Genomic DNA, 20,487 nt, shown 5'->3' on the forward strand with positions numbered 1-20,487 from the left:
TGGCGGGGCAGGTGCAGGGGCTCCGTTCCCCCCTCCACCCGGCGGAGCCAGGCTGCTCTCTGGCAATGAGCCTGGGTCCTGGCAGGCCTTTGGGGTGCTGCCTGGGCTGGGGTCTTACCTGAAGTAAAGGCTTCTGAAACCAAGATCAGTTTAGAGAGGAGATGGTGCTTTGTGCTGCACAGGGTGCTGGTGGAAAGCTTCCAAAGTATCGATACCCTCCAAACTACCTGATTACGTAATTCCTACGATGGCCCTTGGTTAGTTACTTATCACCCCTATCCCACACTGGTTAGTAATACACTCGCTTCTATTTACAGTCCCAGTGGGGTTTTAATTTTCTGCGCACACTCCAAGGGTCTTTATTCAGACAAGGGATCTTCAAAGCAGTGGGCATGATTTTTAGTATTATAATGAGGATGGTTCTTTCAAAGGACACTCTAATTAAACTGATTTGTGTTTTTAACAAGCTTCCATGTTCCAGGATGTTTCTCTTCCTCAAGGATGGTAGCCCCTGATTAGAGTTCCTTACTAATTATTGCTCAGGGTGTGCAGAACAGACCTAGCTGTGTGTCCAATCTGTCCTTGTGTTTGCTGAGAAACGCTTGTATGGATGGTGATAGGTGCTGTGTGCCCATGGGTGCAACGAGAAGCGACTATGGGTAAGCAATCCATTCTTTCCTATGGATGCAAGCATGTAAAATTTAAGTACCACCAGCTCTGGATGGGAAGAGCCACCAGCTCCCCAGCAGCTCCCCAGTGACTGAAGGCTCTTGGTGGAAGTGAGGTGGTGGCAGCCCCAGAGGCTGCAGCTGGGGGAGTCGGGGCTCCCTCCACCCCAGCCCTGTCCCACCCTCCATTGCATGAAACCAAGGAAAGCAGCGGGGGCCTGGGATGAACCAGGGTGAGCTCAGGCCTCCTGTTGCCTCTCCAGTGGTGGCTGGCGCGAGCGGGTTGGGGGGGAATGGGTGTGAAGAATGCAGCAGGGCTGCACCCAGGCTCTGGGAACAGCTCAAGCCCAGCCAGCTGCGGGGTTCACCCCTCCGTGAGGGGCTGCCTGCCCATGTGAGGTGTCTCAGCAGGGCCCAGCTGCTGAGCTGGTCCCAGGCCCGCCTCGGGGGAAGCGCAGCCTCACCAGGCTCTGGTGGGGGCTCTTGCCTTTCCTGGTGTGCTGATGGGCTCGGCTACGTGCCAGTGTGGTGCCCGGGTGCTCCCCAGGCTGGAGGACTCCCCTTGACTGCCAGTGACCCCCAAGCCTGGCCAGTGCTGCCCCACAACCACCCTGCCTGCCCCACCCCTCTGTTAATGCCCAGAGCCAAGGAGCCACACAAAAGCCTTTATTTATGAAGCCCATGGCACCTAGTACTGCTGGGCCCTCCCCCCGCCACCGCCCACCTGCTGAACCCCCACATCACTCCAAACCACCTGCCCCTGCCCCCTGCTATGTTCCTCTTGCTGTGGGTACAAAGACCCCCCTGGCAGCTCTCCAAGTGCAGGACCCACTCCCTGGGCACAGTACCTGCCCACCCCACCCCCAGCCAGCACTCCCAGCCCCTGCGCACACTCGCCAGACACCGCAGCCCCACAGGGCTGTGACCATGCACCACTCCCCCCCGCTCCCTGGCTGGGGTGCTCCAGCAGGAGCAGGGATACCCCCGCCCTGCTACCGCTGGGTCTCCCAGTGAAATAATTCTGGATGACTAAGGAAGAGCCACCAGCCAGGGCCCCATGGGAGGTGGGGGGTCACTCCTGGGGAGCATTAGTGGAAAACCTTCATGGAAAACTGCAGCTGGAGGGTGAGCCACGCACTGCTGCCGGAGTGGGGATGGCCCTGTCCTGGCCAGGACATTTTCATGGTGTGAGATGGTGTTTAACATCCACTGCGTGACCCCAGCTCAGCGTGGGCTGCCAGAGCTGGGTGCAGGGAACCTGCTGGAGCTGCCGGGGGCTGGTGGTCACTGCTGTTGAGTGGCCAAGAGCCCAGCAGGTCTTGGAAGTGTTTGGATGGGTCACTGGGAGCATGGGGCTGCGGTGGGCTGGTGCTGTGGTGGGGGAGGTGAGGACATCTCCGTACACTGGGACATCCCATGGTGTAGAGACCAGACAGCAGCACAGGGACCCCCCGCGCTGGGCTGGCCCCGGTGTGCCCTGAGGATATTTTGGGGTGCTCTCTGGCTGCCCCTACTTCTGAGTTCTGCAAGTCGCTTGGGGATCCCACAGGCCCTGGGGCAGCAATGATGCCCCCTTACAGCCTGCCCAGTGCCGCCTGATGTCACTGACCTGCGGATTTGTGAAGCCAAACCCACTCTGGGGGCACCAGGGCGGGGGGAGGCACCTTCCTGACAGCGACCCTCACCTGCTGGTACCGTCCCCTGCCCCTGGGCCGGGAGAGCCTCTGCCAGCCCACGCCATGCCCACCTTGGCACTGCCTGGTGTCCCCTCCCCATGCTGCAGGGCAGGGATGGGCTGCACTCGGGGTCCCCCCGTGCTCAGTGCTCTGCTCTGGGGGGACTCATGCCTGATGCTGGAGGCTCCCAGGATGCTGCAGCTGAGAGCTGCCTCCGGGAGTAACAGCCCTGAGCCCCCTGACCCCCACGCTCTGCAGTGCTGAGGGCAGGTTTCTGGAGTGGTGCGAGGCACTTTCTAGCTCGGGGATCCTCCGTGGCTCATTTCTTTTCATGTTTAATGTTTTGTAATTTCTTGAACCTTTCTGAGTGGCTGCCGATGGGCACCAGACTCTGTACTGGGCTCTGCAGTGGAGTTGTGGGCTGGGCTGTCCCTCAGCCATCAGTCCTGGAGCTGGAACTTTCTGCTGGAGCTGTGCTGCCCCGGAGAAGGGCAGGCATGGGCTGTGGCAGTGGGAGCGCTCTCACACAGCCTGTCCTGGCAGTGCCCGGGTGCCGTGGGGTGGAGGAGCTGCAGGGCCTCGTCCTACAGCCACTGAGTGTTGGTCCTGCCTGTGCTTTTCCTGGCAAAGGCCCATCTCAGCTGGGCTCAGAAATGGGCACGGTGAGCCCATGCCTGTAACGAGCTCTTCCCCATCAGTGTTTCCTAACTCAGGAGCTTCCTAAGACCTGACCTATTTCTCTTCTGCTTCCATGTAAGCTCAGTGCCTCTCGCTTACAGCAGACAGAGCTGCCAATGACCTTGAAATCAGGTTTCTGTGGGATCAAAGCATGACTTCGCAGACAGGCAGGGCACAAAGTGCAATGCCAGCAGGACCGTGATGCCAGGATGCTGCCAGCCTGGACCGTGAACGGAGTGAGGATGTGAGAAGAGTTCTCCCACTCCTTCTGAACCCTCCCCGTGCAGGTCACAGGCCCTTTCTTTCAGTATAACTAGACTGGATTTTCGTGCATCCGTTCCTGCCAGAACCGCTCAAGGCTTTTCCCCCCATAAGCCCCAGGAGTCCAGTCCCACCACCCGCCATGGGATTTCCTGGGTCTCTGTGGGAGCACGTCAGAGATACAAAATAGATGGTCATTTATGGAAAATGAGCTCAGGGAAGCAAATTTATTGGGATGCTTTACCAGGCACTGCAGAGAGGCACAGAGAATATGGAAATTTGTGGCTTTTCTGCTTTCTGTGAGTGAGCTCTGGAGGCACCTGAGAAACCGATGAAAACTCCCCTCAGGGCTGAGTGTCTTCCTCCGGCAGGGAAGGTACATGTGTAACCCACAAATTTCACAAGCAATTTTAAAATTCTTGATTATGAACATGATAACAAGGAATCACTGGCAAGCACAAGGGAAAAGAGCTGAGCAGGGGGGAGTCTGCACTCAGAGAGTGGAATTGAAAAGTGGCATTTTACTGCAACCACTGGGCCCCTCTTTCTGCTCCAGAAAGGCTCGGGTTCTTTGGTCATGCAGAGCCTTCACAGAGCATCTGGTGTGGACAGGAGGGTGAAGGGGCACTAACAGTACGGGGCTGGTTTGATGAGGATAAGGGAGGATTTGCAGTTCCCTTTGCAGAGGCTGCCCCAGGTCATGCCACCCTTGAAATTCAGCCGTACAGAATAACATGCCGAGTACCACCACCCACCCTCGTAGCTGTAGGCACAGTTCTTACTGTAAGTATCCTGATCCCGATCCTTTGTGGAGAACTTCATGTTGTCGTGCATGGTGGTGGGGTTGTCCGAGGTCATGGCATCCCCCGCTGTCCCCGAGTATGCGCCCAGCCTCAGCCGGTAGCCGTGGGACTCATCTTCCACATTGAAGAGGTTGTAGTCTGAGAAATTGATGTTGCCTGTGGAGTCCTGGATGACAAACCTGACCTGATAGACCTTCTGCTGGGAGATCTGGTGGATGTACTCGGTGCCCAGCCAGTACTCGCTGTGCACACTCCCAAAGCCGTACTTGTAGGTGCTCCAGGACTCAGCCCAGGTGACTGCTGTGTCTCTCTGGTTCCTCTGGATGACTGTCCAGCCCCCGTTGGTCACGTTCATTTCACAGGACACCACGATGGGGTGGAGTCCTTTGGGCTGGATGATGTAGACGCCACTGCGGCTACTGGCAGGGATCTCGCTGCAGTCCTTGGGCCAGCCTGGGGCAGGAGACAGAGGTGGTTATTAAATAACAGGCAAGGAGATGCTGAAAGTACCTTATAATTCTTTTGAGCCTATATCCTTTGCCACACACATTCTTAGGCTGTATTCCTGTCATGTGCTCACAGGAAGAAATTAAAATCTGGAAATGCAGCATGAGAGTAGGGCCTCATATCTTTCCAAGACAGAATTCAAACTGATCAGGACACTCTGTCAAAGTGTCTTGGCCTGGTGAGACTGAGCCTGACATTGTCTTCAGCCAGCGCCTGACACACCCCAGCCCAGGCTGGGTTTGGTCTTGCTGTGCTGTGGTGGTTTGCCTGTAGTATGCAGGTCATGTACCACCACACAGACCAATGCAAATCTGGGTTACAGAGCCCTTTGCTGTCACAGCATGCGGGCTTTAGAACTTTATAGAGTAGTCCCAGGAACCCTGGAGAGACAGTGATCAAATCATCCATATTGCTAATAATTACATCAGCCCTCATGATCGCAATAGGACAAATCCATCGGCTTCCTCTGGGTTTATCCATGTAGTGCTTTAGAGACTTCCTGACTTGTTTGATTTGATTATGGCCCTTCCATGCTGCAGAGTGTCAGCACCTTACACGACAAACAGCTGGAGCTACATGGTCCTGGGAAGGGACTTGCTCCTTTCCTAGTACCTCTGTTACTGTTTATTCCCGCTGTGATGGGATCTGTCTTGTGGGCTGATGCTGACTCTGTCAGCATGGTAACACAGTCAGTCCCTCTCTTACCCACTCTTCTTGTCAACTGTGCTGTGACAGCAGGAAGATAACCAGTTGCCACTTCCCAGGGGCCAAGAATGAATCATCCCTTTCTAGCTTGGATCTTTGGGTGGAATTGCCCCATACTAGAGATCCTCATAAAGATCCTCCTCAGCTGCCAGGCCCAGGACATGGCTGGTAACAGGATTCCCCCAAGGTTACGGGCTGTGGCACCTCCACAGCCTGGTGATGTTTTTCCCAGGAGGAGGCAGACCATGTGCAGGACATGGGTTAAGGTGGCCGGGAGCTCTTCACAAGCCCAGCAAGGGTGAGACCCTGTGAGCAGAGGTGTTCCTCAAGAATGGACTTACCGTGGCCCACCAGTGGGTGGGGGGCAACGTCTCTGACCTGTCGAACATGTGTGCTGCCATTATCTGCATTAACAAGAAAAAAGGAGATGGGAGTGAGTGTTGAGGGTAGACACAGTAAATGCCCTCTGGGAGATCATCATCTTCTCCAGATTCCTGGTTTTTGGGTGTTGCTTCTAATTTCAGAGGGACTTTTCCATTGCAAGTGTCAGCCAGTTGGTGTTTGGGGGAATCTAGACAGTGTTAAGATGGGGCGGATTCTTCCCTGGTGAGGGTGATTTGGGCAGAGTGTTTGTGGGAAAGACTCTGAATGGTGGTGGCAACCCCAGAACAATGATTGTTAAAGGGCAGGAGAAGCAGTGAGGAAGGGTCTCAGGAAGAAGAGGCATTGGAGAAGGAAGAAACAGGAGCAGACACAGGAAGGCTGGTGTAGGCATCAGGAGCTGGGAGAGGGGCTCTGCCCAGCTGGGTCAGGTGGGAATTTGGGGGATGTTACTGGAAGAGAGGTTGGCTTAGAGTGAGTTAATGCAATTCTTTTGCAAGGGCATCTCCTGCGTATCCACTGGTGGCTGTAAAACAGAGAATGAGTCTCAGGCTTGTGGAATCACAAAAGCTATTCCTATCACTCCTCTGAAACAGAAGCTGCTGCTGTTCTCCAACACCCCTAAATATCTGCTTCCCACTTTCACTCTCAGCTGGTGCTTTCCTGTCCCCTCCCTTGTGAGATGTTTTCCTTAAGCCTCTTACACTGTGCAGAAGCCTACGCCTTCCCCTACTACACCCAGAGTACACTCCTTCCTGCAGACAGACTGTAATATTGCCATCCCTTCCTCCTCCGTGGTCTTCTGGTTTTGGGGCTAAACCGTTTGGTTTTTCAGCCTTCCCTGACACAGTCTGCCTCCCAGGTTCTTAACCCCTTTCCTTCTGACTCTCCTCAAATGTGTCTTAAAACGTAGCACTGAACATGGTGGTTGGCCTGAGCCTGTGTGGGGCACTCACATAACGTGGTCTGGAGGATTTTCCTACCATGGTATTTACTTTTACTACAGCCATATGAAGGTGTTCACTCATGTTAATTCTGTAAGCTGTGGTCTGCCCCTGATCCTTTTGCCTTCACTTTCCACCCCTTTGGAAGCACTCCTCTGCAAAGTCAAGACTTCCAAAGACTTTGGAGCCTGTCTTCTCTGGCATGCCTCCCCGCTTCCCCACCCTGCATCCATGCTGCTCTTGTTTTCAGAGCACCCAACCAAGCCGTTTGGGTGGGATGAGCATGAAGCCCAGAGCACAGCCCCTCTCTCTCTACTCGGAGCTGTGGTTCTTGGTGAGCCGAAGCTCTTGTCCCAGTTGTGGGTGCTCAGTTTCCACAGTTTCCACAGACCTCTGTGGTGAAGGCTGATGTAAAACCAGCACTAAACACTTGGACCTTGAGCTCTTCTGCCAAGAGCTCCTCCTCCTCGCTTAGAGGTGAAGCAGCCCTTTCTGTCATGCCATGTCCCACCTGCAGCCCCCAGTTTTGTTCCAGGAGTGTTTCCTGGAGGGTTCCTCAGTGCTCCAATACACCCTGGCATTTGTAGGTTACTCCATGCCAGCATCTGACTGACTGCTCTGTGCCAGTGCTACTGCGTAGACTCTTTGTATTGACTTCATGTACTTCCTCTGTACTCATTTCTCTCTTGAGTTCAGTTCCCCAATGACCTGGTGATTTCCATAGGTGTCTACTGTTCCCTGTCTCCTCAAAACACACCGTGATCTTTTGTCTCAACGTCTTCAACATCGCTTCTCTGAGGAGGAGCCCAGGGGCCCACAGCATCCCTGGCTTGGTATTGCTTCCAGTGAGACTGAGCCTGTCCCTCCTTCTGGGATCCTGTGGACTAGGCTTTGGACTATGGGACTTGCTTATGGACAGAAGAAATTAATGCCAGATGGGAAGAGAGACAGGCAGCAAGCAGAGGACTCTGAGGTGATTCAGTGAGAGAGCTGACCCTGCACCGGCATTGCCTGCTCGGAGAAGCATTTAGTCCTTCTGTGTGGGCTGTGGCTGGGATGGTGAGGGGCTCTGCACAGGGCCTGACTGAACCTGACCTTGTTTCCTCTCCCTGTTGTAGTGGTGAACTTACCGAGCTGGGAGGACTCGGGGGGAACATTCATGACTCCATCCAGTGTGCCATTGAGGAGATGCAAGTTTGTTATGTCCAAGGCAGGAAGAGATGCTGCCAGGGCCAGCAGGCAGGTGAAAAGCAGGAGGCCAAGGCACTGGGTAGCTGAAATGAGAAGAGATTGGATAAAGAAGAAAGATTATAACTCTTCCATTAGAGAGCCACAAATGCCGCTGGACTCCTTCACTTGCAGAGTGAAATAGGGAAATAAACCCCTTTACGTGTAGAGCTCCCTCTCAGAGCTATGAGCCCAATACACTCATTTGGACGAGCTGTCTCAGACTCACTGGTGGGTGTCATTAGTGGTGGCACCCCCTAGTCTTTGATACAGGAGAAGTTCAAAAACTTGTCCAAATGCAGAGTGACTGTAACCAGGAATCCTTGTAAAACCCAGCTCTGGGGAATGGAGATCATGAGCAGAGTGGGCCTGGAAGGAAGAACCCCCTCCCTCCCCGCTCCCATCACTCTCCTGTGCCGGAATGGGGTTTGTAGGCATTGAGAGCCCTGATGTCTGGGGGGGGCAAGTCCCGGGGCAGGTCTGTGCGCGTTCCTCTGCTCGGCCTGAAGGCAGCATCGCTGGGAGGGGCAGCATGAACTCCCAGGAATTACTGCCTGGCTGCTGCAAATTATATCCATTTTATGGTTATATGGCCACTTCAGAATTTCCATATGTAGTCAGCTTCTCCAGTTTGTTCTTGCTCAGAGCAGCCAGGGAAACCAGCACACTTTTTTATAATAAGAAATCTAAATAAAATAACAGAAAATTCATGATTCCTAGAGAGATTCCTAGAGAGCAGGACATTGCAGAGACACCTGCTCGTGGGGAGATCTGTTCATGTGATGACAAACGTAGCTCACCCTGGCAGATTGACTGGTGTGATCCCTCCCCTGTTTGAAAAAGGGCAGAGACAAACTTACAGCCCTGCCCCAGGACACCTGGGTTTGACCCATTTCCTGGGATGATGGAGAAGGAATATGATCAGGGGTACTGCCCAGCACTGCTGTGTGTGACTGCAGCCACTGCAGAGACAAACACCCTGTTCTGAGGGCTCAGAGCTGTCCTAGTCCCTTGTGTCAGCGACAGTTTTACAGCAAAGGGCTTTAAAACCCTTCAGTCCAACTGATTTGCTTCTCAGCTCCTACACATCATTGAGTGCCTCAGTGTGCTTCTGTTTCGAGGCATGTCTAAAGACGTCTCCTCTTTAGGTCACCAGAGCAGCAGTGCTCCCTCCACTGCTGGCCCATTCCCCGTGCACGTGGACGGTCGGGGAAGGTCTGGGAGGGAAGGAGGTGCAGGGAGAGGATCTGCCTCTCCCGGGTGTTCTTTGGGGGCAGAGTGTGCTTTTGAGCATCTAACTTCCAGACTTTGATACCTGTTCAATATTGCTCCTTAGGCAAGAATATCTTAAAAACACTTTTTCTGTTCTAGACTTCTACTCTCTGTTCTACTCTCTGCTTTCCATGTAGAACTGGAACACAAAGGACGTTTGGTAAATAGGTTTGTAAAACCGGCTGTCTGGCACTGCAGGGCTGCACCGACACAGCCTGGAAATGACAGAACATGCAGCCTCCTGCCCCAGGTGCCAGCCCAGGACAGAGCCCAGCTGAGGGAAGGGGCTCGGCACTGGGAGGACTGGGGGTGTGGGGAGAAGGGAGCCCTGCCCAAGACAAAGCACCAGGATTCCCCATGTTCTGCAGTCACCAGCAGTGCTGCTGTCCTGTCCCTCCCCCCACCCCACTCACCCATTGCCGTCTCTGCGGGGACCCTGCGCAGCGGGAAGCCGAGCGGCTGTGGCCTGACAGGGGGGGTCTGGCTGGAAACTTATAGGGCTCATCAGGTGGGGGGTGGAGGCATAAGACCCCGACTGCAGCACTCGTCCTCTGGTTGGCAGCAGGACCAGTGGTTTACAGCTTATTTGCTCTTCCTCATGAAGTGATATGCCCTTGGACAATGAAGGCTGTGTCTCACAAAGGTGAAGAGTCTCTTCAGAGGAAAAGCAAATAATTTGGTGCCCATAAGTGAATGCTTTAAACCAACCGCAATTTACAGTGTCTGCCCTCCTGCCCTGGCAGGGTTTCCCCAGGGAACAGCATCCTCTAGGCACTTCTTCACATTTAAACGTGTAAGTAAACACCCAACTGACATTCCCCTCTTGGATGGCGATCAAACGTCGGCTGTCAATCGCTCTCCAGAGTGGGCACCAAGCCCAGCAGCCACGGGGACCCCAGCAGACCCTTCAGGGAAGAGCTGCTCTAGTGTTCCTGGCGAACTGTGCCCTGAACTGCTGCCAGTGCCACTCCAGGGGCTGCCACCACGCTGCCTCTTGCACAACGTGTGCTGTGGTCGCCCCTGGCACTGCAGCCCTTTGCAGCACTCACAAGGGAGTTTTGGGAGTTCTGACGTGACACTGACGTCAAATGGTCTCACTTCAAGCTCCACTCTGCTACTAGGAGTGCTTACAATGTGGACTGCTTGCAGAAAATGACAGACCTGCCTTTCCCTGGGGGTTGATACCCACCCTACTCTTGGTTATGAGGACTCTGGTAGCCCAGCATTCACCTTATGCTGGCCAGAGCCTGGGCCTGGAGGAGCAGGCTGGGCTTTGCTTATGGGCTGTTTGATGGCAGCATGGCTGCCTGGCCCTGGGGCTCCTGTTCATGCCCTGCTGTGCTGACTCTTCTGCTCAGTGGCAGATGCAGGCAGTGGCAGGCAGCAACCCACAGCAGAGCTTGGCCAACAGCTTCCAGTCCTCGGCCAGGTTTTCCAGGGGGCTGTGGCCAGTGTTTAGGTCAAGATGCAAAAAGCAGGCAGGATAGGCCATAGAGGGGACTTGTCTGAAACCCCAGTGTGTCCTCCAACCCAGCACCTGCCCAGTACACGTTTGATATTGAAAGACCCGCAGTCATGGCACAGATCTGTTTATTGCTGCATCCTGGCCTTCATCTGCAAAAATGACACCAGAAGGGTGAGGGAAGGGATCATTCACATCCATGTGTGAGGTGAGAGCTGGAGTGCTGTGGCCTCTGGGAGCTTCCTCCATAACAATGGTGACTGGAACTCCAGGAGTCTAGTGGCCATGTGCAGGAGCACATGGCCTGTGTGGGCAGGACGAGAAGATGGGTCTGCTCAGCCCGCAGAAAGAAGGGCTGAGATGGGACCTGGTTTCTGCCTCCACCTACCTGGTGGGAGGGTGGAGAGCAGATGGAGTCAGACTCCTCATTTTTTGAGTGTTGGACCTCCCATTACAAGAAATGTATTGACAGACTGGAGTAAGTTCTGCAGAGACCACCAGACTGGCCGGGATCTGGAGCTCAGGATGTGTCAGTAGAGCATGAGACAATGGGGTTTGCTTCCCCTGGAAAAGAGCAGGCAATGGTGTGTGGGTGTGTGTGTGTGTGTGTGTGTGTGTGTGATTGCTGCCTACAGCTGCTCCATGGGAGGATATGGAGAACATGGAGCCAGACCGTCCAAGGAGCTGCATGGTGGTGGGATGAGAAGCAATGGACATTCCAGTTAGAAATACAGACATGGACATTCCAGTTAGAAATAGAGACTTTTTATAACATGAGGATGGTCAAATACTGGAATAGGTGCTGAGGGAAAGGCTGTGGGATTTCTGCCCTTGGAGGTGTTCAAGACTTGACTGGAAAAGGACCTGTTTTTTTCAGCTCTGCTTTGAGCAGGGATTGGACTAGATGGCCTCCAGGTGTCCCTCCCAACATAAATTGTTCTATCACCCCAATTCTATGACTCTCCTTGGAGGTGCACAGGGATAGGATGAGAGGCAATGGACATAAGAGAAGGGAGGGAAATGAGAATTAGATAAAAACAATTTCAGTCTGAGGGTGTTCAAAGACTGAAAAGAAAATAGAGAAGCTGTGTCACAACCATTCCTTGACATATTCTCATCTGACCCAGACATGACTCTTAGAAACTCACTCTGAGTTGTCCCTGCTTTGGCCTCAGGAGTAGCCCAGCGCCATTTGGAGGTCACCCCATGCTCCTCCGGTTCTTTGAAGAGCCCCCTCCCCTGCCCTTGTGCTGCAGCAGAACACACCTTGAGAAGTCCCTTTGTCAGCCTAAAGAGCCTTGACAAAATCCTGAGGGCCTGTGTGGCCAGAGAGACCTGCACAGCCAGCTGGGTCTCTCTGACTGGCTGTTTTAGGATTAACTGCTGCTGTTATGGCCCTGAGGGCACCAGCTGGCCTTCATGGCTGGTGCCTGGTCCTGCCTGAGCCCTCGCATGGGCCCAAGGTCTGTCTCAGCTCAGCCCTGGGCCCTCAGCCCAAACCTGAGCCACACGCTGTGAGCACTGGCTGCCAGTCCCCTCTCTGGCCTCTTTTTCTGGGTGACCCTAGACCCACATTGTATATAGGTTGTTTCCTGGAGGGACCACTCTGGTCCATGTGGAATCTGCTCATTTCCAGCTCTGCCATTTGCACTGTGCCCTTCTGTCCAGTATCTTGGACCCAGCTGATGGCTTGACTGGGCTGGAGCTGTGGCCAATGCTTCGCTCTGCCCACTGCACTCAGAGCCAGCCTGAGCACGGCTTCTGCAGGTCCCAATCCTGGCTTCCCCATGGGGAGCCTTTGCTGCTCCCAGAGTGTCGTATCATGCCTGTGCTCCCCCTCCTCAAGCTCTGCATGGTGTCCCTGTGCTGCCTCTGGAGTGCAGTGGCTGGTTGTTATCCTCAGCCCTGCTTCCCACTTGCATCTGCTCACAGCTTCTCTTGCAGCTGTCTTCTTAGGAAGAGGTCCCATGTCAGCGTGATTTAGAAAACCTTTGTTCCATAACTCTGAGTGCATCATCCAGTAGAATGCTTGAGCTGAAGTCAAACCTGGGGTCTCTGCTGGACTGTGGGTGGGCTGTCCCATGGACATGCCATTTCTGTGAAGGAAATGCTCTTTGCCTCTATTTGGAGCAGCCCGGTGGAGCCCCGTGCACACCGGGCCAGGGGAGGACTTCCTCTCCCTGACTGATGGAGCCCATGTTCCTGCTGCATCTGGTGGCCCGCCAGCAGCAGCTGGGCCTTCCTCAGGTGGCCCCACATACCACAGGTGCTTTGGCCCCTAAGTCACCCGCCCCTCTGCTCCTGCAGGAAGGGGCCACATGGCCTCTGTGCCGAGGGTCATTCTTCCCAGGTGGCTCAGGCCCTTCTCCTTCTGCAGACGTGGCAGTGCTGCTTCTGTGACTCTTCCACACTAAATGAGGCTGCAGACCAAGCTCCCAACCTCTCACCCAGGAGACAGGGCCGAGATTGAAGGCTTCAGACAGAAGCTGATCCAGTGATCCCTGACCTTGGAGGGGTCTGGATGCCACTGTCCACCCAGACCTGCATGCCGCACTGCTTGATGTGGGCTCCTGTGACTTGGAATTTTTGGTGGGAGCCTCAGCTGGATGCTGGCTTGCTGAGAGCCTGGGTTTGAAGCTGTGCCATGAAGGAGACATCTGGTCAGCAGGCCACTGAAACAAAAACAGGACAAGAAAGTAGAAGTGCCACATCTTTCTCCTCTTAAATTGGCTTGAGAAAGCAGTGGAGCCATCTGGTGTGAAGCAAAGCCCTCACAGACGTTCCTGAGACCATTCTGCTCCTGTGAGAGGGAGCAACCCCTGGTTGCTGTTTCTGGGGCTGGGGGATGTGCAGGGTGCTTGGCAGGTCAGAGACAGGGACTGGGGAGGAGAGTGGCAAAGGGGCCGACCCACAGGCACCTCCATGCTCCCCGCAGCCCTCTGTGAAGGGCCGGAGTGTGGGGTTCAGGGGACATGGTGCATACAGTCACTTCGGGTGCTGGACACTGGTTCCAAGCCGGTGACAGAAGTCCCTGACCCTGAAACCTGCCGGTGGAGAGCTAGGGAGCAGGCCTGGCTCTTGAGGACCTGTCCTCATATTTCCCAGGTCACCTTTGGGACTGGGCACAAAGGAGACCTAATCTCCCCTCATCTGCTAGTTTCTGTGTGTATGTCCTTAAGGAGCTGAGTGTCTCCACTTCAGTTCAATCACGGCTTTCCAGATTTGCCACAAGTGGGCAATCCACATTTAGTGTTTGTGTGGTTGGGAGAGTCAATAATTGAAATCCCTCGACGTGGAGGGGATTATTTGGTACTTCCCTGGCTGGAAGGGCACACCCCTCTCCCCTCAGGGGGTTTAGTCGTGCTCTCATGGGATCTGAGAACTGCCCCAGTCACAAACTGCAAGTGCCTCCTTGTGCCTCTCGAAAGAGTGAGCGTGAGCACAAGTGGGTGTGTGCAGTGCCTATAAAGCCACTGTGGAAAGCTCAGTGTGGGAGGGTGCACCAGTGGGTTCCTGCTCCCTGCGCAGCTGTGCTGTTGTGATGGGTGAGTTACTGTCCCATGGGTGGTGCTGAGCAAAAACAAGGCCTGACCGGGGGGTGTATCAGAGGCACGGGGTGAGTAACAGGACAGTGGCCGTGACCCTGCCTGTGTGATGGATGCTTCCAGGCCCTCTGGCAGCAGAGGGGTGCAAGACCCAGGCATCCAGTGACACACACACTGGGTGCCAGCCCAGGCTTTCCTGGGCTGCCTGTGTCCGTGTTCCCATATCCCAGAGGGATGTTAATGTGGAGAACTGGATTCCAGCTTGGTCCTTTCCCTTTCCAACCTGTGCATGTGGCACAGGGGTCCATCCTTGTCCAGGGGTGATGGCATCTCCCTCACAACAGAGGCAGTGCAGGGTGGGGGCCGTGCTGGTGGGCAGTACAGAGGGCTCAGGCTGGTGTCACGGTGCAGCCGTGGGAGGATTCCTCCTGCCTACTTGGGAGCCTGCACCCGTAGGGGTAGGGCCCACCCTTTGGGTCTGGTGTCCCACCTGCTCTTATTGGGTTGGCTCATTTAAAAGGCATAGGCATGATCACTTCAAAAAGAAATGTTTCTTGCGATCCCTCCTCCTGGCAAACTGCTCTCCCCAGATGTCACCGCATCTACTCTTAGCTACTCTTGGTTAGATTACTTACTACTACTCTTGGACTCTAGGTTCCAAAGGCAGATCTTCAGGCAGATTGCTGCCTGGTGCAGGGAAGGGGCTGGTCAGGAGGGTGACAAAAGCCATTTCTCACCCTGCTTCAGCCCTGCAGGGGCAGAGCCTGCAGTGAAGCTGCAGCTCCCACCGCCCCGGCAGCCTCCTGCACCCTGCGGCTCTGCCTTCCCTGGTCCAAGCTCACTGGGGGCCAGGGGGCTGCCCCTGGATCCTGATGGCAGTGGGTGCTTTTCTCCCCAGGGCTCCAGGCTGGGACACACCTTGTCCTCCTGCCCACCGTGGTGGCGACGCTTCTCCTCTGTGTGAGCGCTGGCCCAGCAGCACCCACCCCTGGGTCCCGGAGTGGTGAGTGTGGAGTACATGGGCACTGGCTGGGCACTGGGTGTGGGAGCAGGAACACATCTCCCCCACTCAGCACCAGATTCCAGGTGTGCACCTGGCTGGTGCATGGCACAGGAACCCCCCCCTAACCCTGGGCCATCACCTGTACAATAAGCAGCCTGACACCAGTCAAGCTACCCTCACCCCCTTGGAGGCTCCATGCTGAAACCGAGGGGTTTCTGCCCAAACACTGTCATTTAGCAGGATTGCCCTGCAGTACTTATGTCTTTTTACACCTCAGTTCTAGGAAAGGTCTTCCCAGCAATATTATTTCTTTTTTAGCTCTTGTTGGATTAGAAGTATTCTCTTCCTACCTGCAAGGGAGGTTACACTCCCTGCAAGACCTGTATGCCTGAGAAAAGCAGAATTTCGTGGGCTGAATTGGAATTACCTACAGGAAACTGTTCCTTATCAGGCACAAACCAAGAAAAACAATTTAGACAGCAAATTAGTTTGGCAAGTAAGTCATGACAGGTCAGTCCTGCTAACAGATAAACTGTGACAAACTGTGGGGAGAGACTCCTATGAGATCAAGGTAGAACTGAGCCTTCTCTTGCAATGCCATGACCCCCAGGGAAAGCCTGCATTTTCATTACACATCCTTATCCAGGACACTTCTGATCCTTGCAAGAGCTGCAGCTCAATATATCAAGGGCCTTGTGTGAGGACCAGACATACTTGGAGGGCATCACTGGCACCTGGGAGACTTTTTTCCCCTTTTCTTGGCTGGATGCATTAGAAGGCTCCGAAGAAAAATGCAAGTCATGAGAAATAGATTCTCGGGCCCTCTCCAGGGCCACTGTCTTAGAGACCTTTGGCTGCCCTGTGGATGAGCCACTGGAAAAGCCACTCTGCACTGTGGAGCCAACCACAGATAAAACCAGCCCTTTTTGTCCTTTTTGTCACAGGGTTCCCTGCAGACTGCAGCCACCTCCACAAGAACAGCCCCAGTGGGGTGTACGTCATCCAGCCAGCAGCGTCACCCCCACGTGTGGTGTGGTGCGACATGGACACCGAAGGCAAGGGCTGGACGGTTGTCCAGAGAAACTCTCACGACACTGAGCTCATGTGGAAGCAGTCCTGGACCACCTACAAGTACGGCTTCGGGAACGTGCAGGGTGATCACTGGCTGGGCACCGAGTACCTGCACCTGCTGACACAGCAGGGCACCTACAAGGTCCGCTTCGTTGTGCGGAATAAAGCCAACGTCACCCATTACGCCGAGTATGACATCTTCAGAGTGGAGAACGAGGCCAGCGGGTACCCGCTGAGGCTAGGCCGGTTTTCTGGTGATGGGGATGACTATCTGACCAGCTATCACCCCAAGAAGGGGGGCATTCATGACAACATGAAGTTCAGCACGACTGACAGGGACCAGGACCAGTACAGTGGGAACTGTGCCAACAGCTACGGGGGCTGGTGGTATGACAGGTGTCAGAATGTCCTGCTCAATGCCAAAAAACACATCCTCTGGCCGGGATTCTGTGATAACGGCGACTGCGCATCCTCCCTCATCCTGGTCAAACCCACAGATGTGTGCTGACCATGCCACAGCGCCCAGCCTCCTGGGGGTTTGGGGAGGTGCCACCCTCCCCAGCTCAGTGCCCCGTTCCCGTGCCTGCCAACAGCCCTGTGCCAACCCTGGGGCACATCCTGCGTTTCCTGCAGGTCCCGCACCATCACCAGCAGAAACACAGCAGCTCTGGGGCACAGGAGAAATTGCCCGGAGCCCCGGGCACGCAGGCAGCTTCACCCAGTGCCGCGGTACTGGCCAGCACTGGGACATGGGCACTAGTTTGGGGAGGGTGGACCCACTCCTGCCCTGGGGAGGGGGAGGCAGTGCAAGTTCCCTTCCCTGTGCAATCGGTGTATCCCTGCTTTGTTCAGGCCCTGCTCCCTCCCTGGGCCCCAAACACCCCACAGCTCTGCTACCCATGGTGGGAGAAATCAGCCTCAATAAACCCCGGAGCCAGACTTTGCTGCCTTGTGTCTACCTTCCGCCACAACACTGCACACACACGTGGGAGCAGTCGAGGTCCTGAGGCTGTGGAGGATGCTGGGCCAAGTCAGTGTAGAGGCAGGTCCTCTTCCAGGTGGGGAGACGCCCCTGCCCAAGGAACACAGGATCTCCTGGGACATGCAGAGCTCACTGCCCCAGATGCTGCTGATTTTGGGATGATTTGCTCAGGCAGTGCTGGGCCAGGTTGGCTGTGGAGCTGATTCTGCTCCTAGGCTGATCTGGTGCAGAACTGGTGTGGCCTGCAGGGGGTTCACGCTGATTTTTTTGTTTGCAATATTTCAGCGTTCCATAGTGACAGGCCTGACATCGACTGTCCCTGTTGCTGCCTGTTCCCAGCATCAGCTGGTAACATGAGCTCTTCTCCCAGTTGCTGTGCACAACCGAGTACAGTGGTCACTCCTAACTGTCTGTGGCTGGTTCTCAGGTCTCTGGATGCAGCATGGCTTCCAGTGACTTGTTCCAGCCGCTGAGCACTAGAAGGTGGCTGCAAGGCTGTGATTAGCCAACAGGGCCAGTATCTTGCACAGCCCTTTCTCCTGGTTTGCCCCTGCCCAGGGCTGTGTGATTGCTCTGTGCTGGGAGAAGGACAAAGCCACCACGGCCTGGAGCATGGGGGGGGCAGGGGGTCCCCAAAGGGCACGCGAGGCGTGGACACCTCTCTCCCACAGCACTCTGCTGTGGAGTGGGCGTGTGGCCTGGGATCTGCCTTGCAATGGGGGAGGAAGGCGGAACTGAGGGCTTGAAAGAAGCCACTGCTCCTCTATTCTGTCTTTGACAGAAACGCTGAGCTCAGGGAAGGCTTGTGGCTGTTGGTCCAAAACAGCCTGAGGCTGCTGGGCCAAGGGCCATGGCTGAGGCCCCAGGTGCCCTGCAGAGCCCTGGCAGTGCCCTGCTCCCCAGGAGGCCACACTGGCAGCCTCAGTGCCCAGGCACCTGCAGACCAGCAGCCCTGACCTGTGAGCAGAGGAAGGCAGCAGGGTGCTGCTGCTTGAGAATTGCTTCCCAGTCTGAGCTGGCCTGAGAGCAGCATCTCTGGATTGAGGTTTGTCTGCTGTCTTAAAAACTCCCTTGCAGCCCAGTCTGGGTGTGCAACCTAAGCGAGGGGAGTGGCAAGGCAGGAAAGGGCTTGGGGCTCACAGCAGACCACAACTCACCCAGGAGCTGGAAACAGACCCAGTGGCATGGGGGGAGAGCTGTGCCCTGGGCTGCACTAGCCAGACATCCCTGCCCAGTGCTGGGGAGCGCGTCACCGGCACTGTGTCCAGCACAGAGAGATGCCGTCACACTGGAGCAAGCCCATGTGGCCCCAGGCCAACCCAGGCCTCTGAAATTCTGGGATCCAGCCATGTCAGGCTGGCTCAGCTCCTGGGCCTGACCCAGATACCCTGATCAGCTGGTGCTGAGTGGCCCAGCTGTGCTGCTGTCCCCTTCTCCCCTGTCCGCGATCCCAAGGCCTGGGCCTGCATTCACAGTTTAACAAGGCAGGATGACGCTGGCCTGGCCTGCTGCCCTGGGTCAGCTCGGGTCATGGCTGGTTGGGCTGAAACTTCTATCTGACCTGCAGTGCTCACTCTTGGCGATGAGGTACACCATTCCCTTTTTTGCAAGGTCCCCACCTTGAAACTCAACTCTCTTCTCAAAGTGAAAGTTTTGTCTTTAATTCCTTGTTTGAGTCTTACGAAAAATTTTCCCTTTGAAAGTCTTTTCTTACTGCACCAGGAGCCTCAGGTCTGTTCCTGGCTAAAAACTGGCAGCAGCTGAGAGAAGTTCCTAAACAAATGAAGAACATCTGTGCATGTTCGTGCAGGTTCTGAAAGCAGTTTTATTCTGCACGACAAACATGGACTCCAGCAGGTATATGGTGCACACGTGGCCTGCCTGGGCCCAGAGCAGCTTGGATAAGCTTCACTAGTGATGACAGATATTTTTCTGCTGAAATCATCTATACCTGCAAAATAAAGAGAGAACAAGGCCTTGCTGGATCAGGAGGGTTTTGAGTTTTTGATCACAGTTTTCTCCCTAGAAAGAACGAGCTTGGAAACTGCAGTGTTTATGGAGACTTGTTCTAAGAATGATCCCTAAAAACCCACCAGAAGTGAAAGGCCTGAGGCAAAAGTAGCTTTGCTACTTTTCAAGAGAATAGGAAAAGAAAAGGGCTCTTGATATGCAGGACCAATGCGATTGACCCCCAGCTTCCTCCCAGCAAAACATCCCAGCAGGGCACTGGTCTGGGCAGGTGGCCAGCATGGGCAAGAGGGGGAAAGGGCCCTAATGGTACAGAGCTGGTTTGATGAGGATGGCAGAAGCTTTGCGGTTCCCATTGCAGAGGCTGCCCCATGCTATGGCCCCCTTGACATTCAGCCGTACAGAATAACATGCCGAGTACCACCGCACACCCTCGTAGCTGTAGGCACAGTTCCCGCTGCAACTGTCCTGATTCAGATCCTTTGTAGAGAACTTCATGTTGTTGTACACATTCCTGGGATTGTCTGAGGTCATGGCATCCCCTGCTGTCCCTGAGTATGTTCCCAGCCTCAGCCGGTAGCCCTGGGACTCATCTACCATATTGAAGAGGTTGTAGTCTGCGAACTTGACATTGTTTGTGGCATCCCAGATGACAAACCTGACCTGATAGACCTTCTGCTGGGAGATCTGGTGGATGTACTCGGTGTCCAGCCAGTAGTCGGAGTGCAAGTTCCCAAAGCCGTACTTGTAGGTGCTCCAGGACTCGGCCCAGGTGATCTCTGTGCTCTGCCGGTTCCTCTGGATGACTGTCCAGCCCCCGTTGGTCACGTTCATTTCACAGGACACCACGATGGGGTGCAGTCCTGTGGGCTGGATGTCATAGATGCCGCTGCGGCTACTGGTAGGAATCTCGCTGCAGTACTTGGGCCAGCCTGGAGCAGGAGACAGAGATGGTTATTAAATAACAGGAAAGCAGACCCTGAAAGTACCTGATATCTCTTTTGAGGCTATAACTTCCAGATTGCAAGGAGGCAGCTGGACAGGCCTGCCGAAAGATATCTTTGGGCAGTTGTGGGCTCTGGGGCATGCCCTTTGAGAGACTGGCCATACAGGGTGGATGTCACAGGGAAAAGTGAGAGTCTGCCCAGGAATGGACTGGAATCAGGCAGCAACAGGGATCTGAGCAGGCACAGAGGGGAACAGAGGGGTCTGAGCATGCGCCAAGGGGAGAGCAGAGGGCCTGGTCCTGTGCGCAGAGAGGGAACGGAGGGATCTGGTCATGTGCTGGGGGGAATGGAGGGGAACGGAGGATGCAGAGAGGGACTGGAGGCGAT

General features: G+C 55.0%; 3 protein-coding genes across 3 annotated transcripts; 1 reads left to right on the forward strand and 2 right to left on the reverse strand.

The window, feature by feature from the left end:
• Positions 1–3,630: 3,630 nt before the first annotated feature.
• Positions 3,631–9,539, reverse strand: LOC141968499 (fibrinogen-like protein 1-like protein). The gene is made up of 4 exons (XM_074923251.1): positions 9,536–9,539; positions 7,754–7,897; positions 5,640–5,702; positions 3,631–4,539 (listed from the first exon to the last, which is right to left on the reverse strand). Exons 1-4 carry the CDS (start codon positions 9,537–9,539, stop codon positions 3,911–3,913), a joined length of 840 nt encoding a protein of 279 aa, XP_074779352.1. The 3' UTR covers positions 3,631–3,910.
• A 4,586-nt stretch (positions 9,540–14,125) lies between these two features.
• On the forward strand, positions 14,126–16,835 carry LOC141968500 (fibrinogen-like protein 1-like protein). The gene is made up of 3 exons (XM_074923253.1): positions 14,126–14,129; positions 15,028–15,132; positions 16,077–16,835. Exons 1-3 carry the CDS (start codon positions 14,126–14,128, stop codon positions 16,709–16,711), a joined length of 744 nt encoding a protein of 247 aa, XP_074779354.1. The 3' UTR covers positions 16,712–16,835.
• Positions 16,836–19,456: 2,621 nt separating this feature from the next.
• Positions 19,457–20,107, reverse strand: LOC141968501 (fibrinogen-like protein 1-like protein; the record flags this gene model as incomplete). The annotated part of the gene is made up of 1 exon (XM_074923254.1): positions 19,457–20,107. A coding segment is annotated over one exon (651 nt), but the record flags the coding sequence as incomplete, so codon positions are not given.
• Positions 20,108–20,487: the final 380 nt, after the last annotated feature.

The sequence above is a fragment of the Athene noctua genome, chromosome 19 (genome assembly GCF_965140245.1).
Source record: "Athene noctua chromosome 19, bAthNoc1.hap1.1, whole genome shotgun sequence".
Classification (NCBI taxonomy): domain Eukaryota; kingdom Metazoa; phylum Chordata; class Aves; order Strigiformes; family Strigidae; genus Athene; species Athene noctua.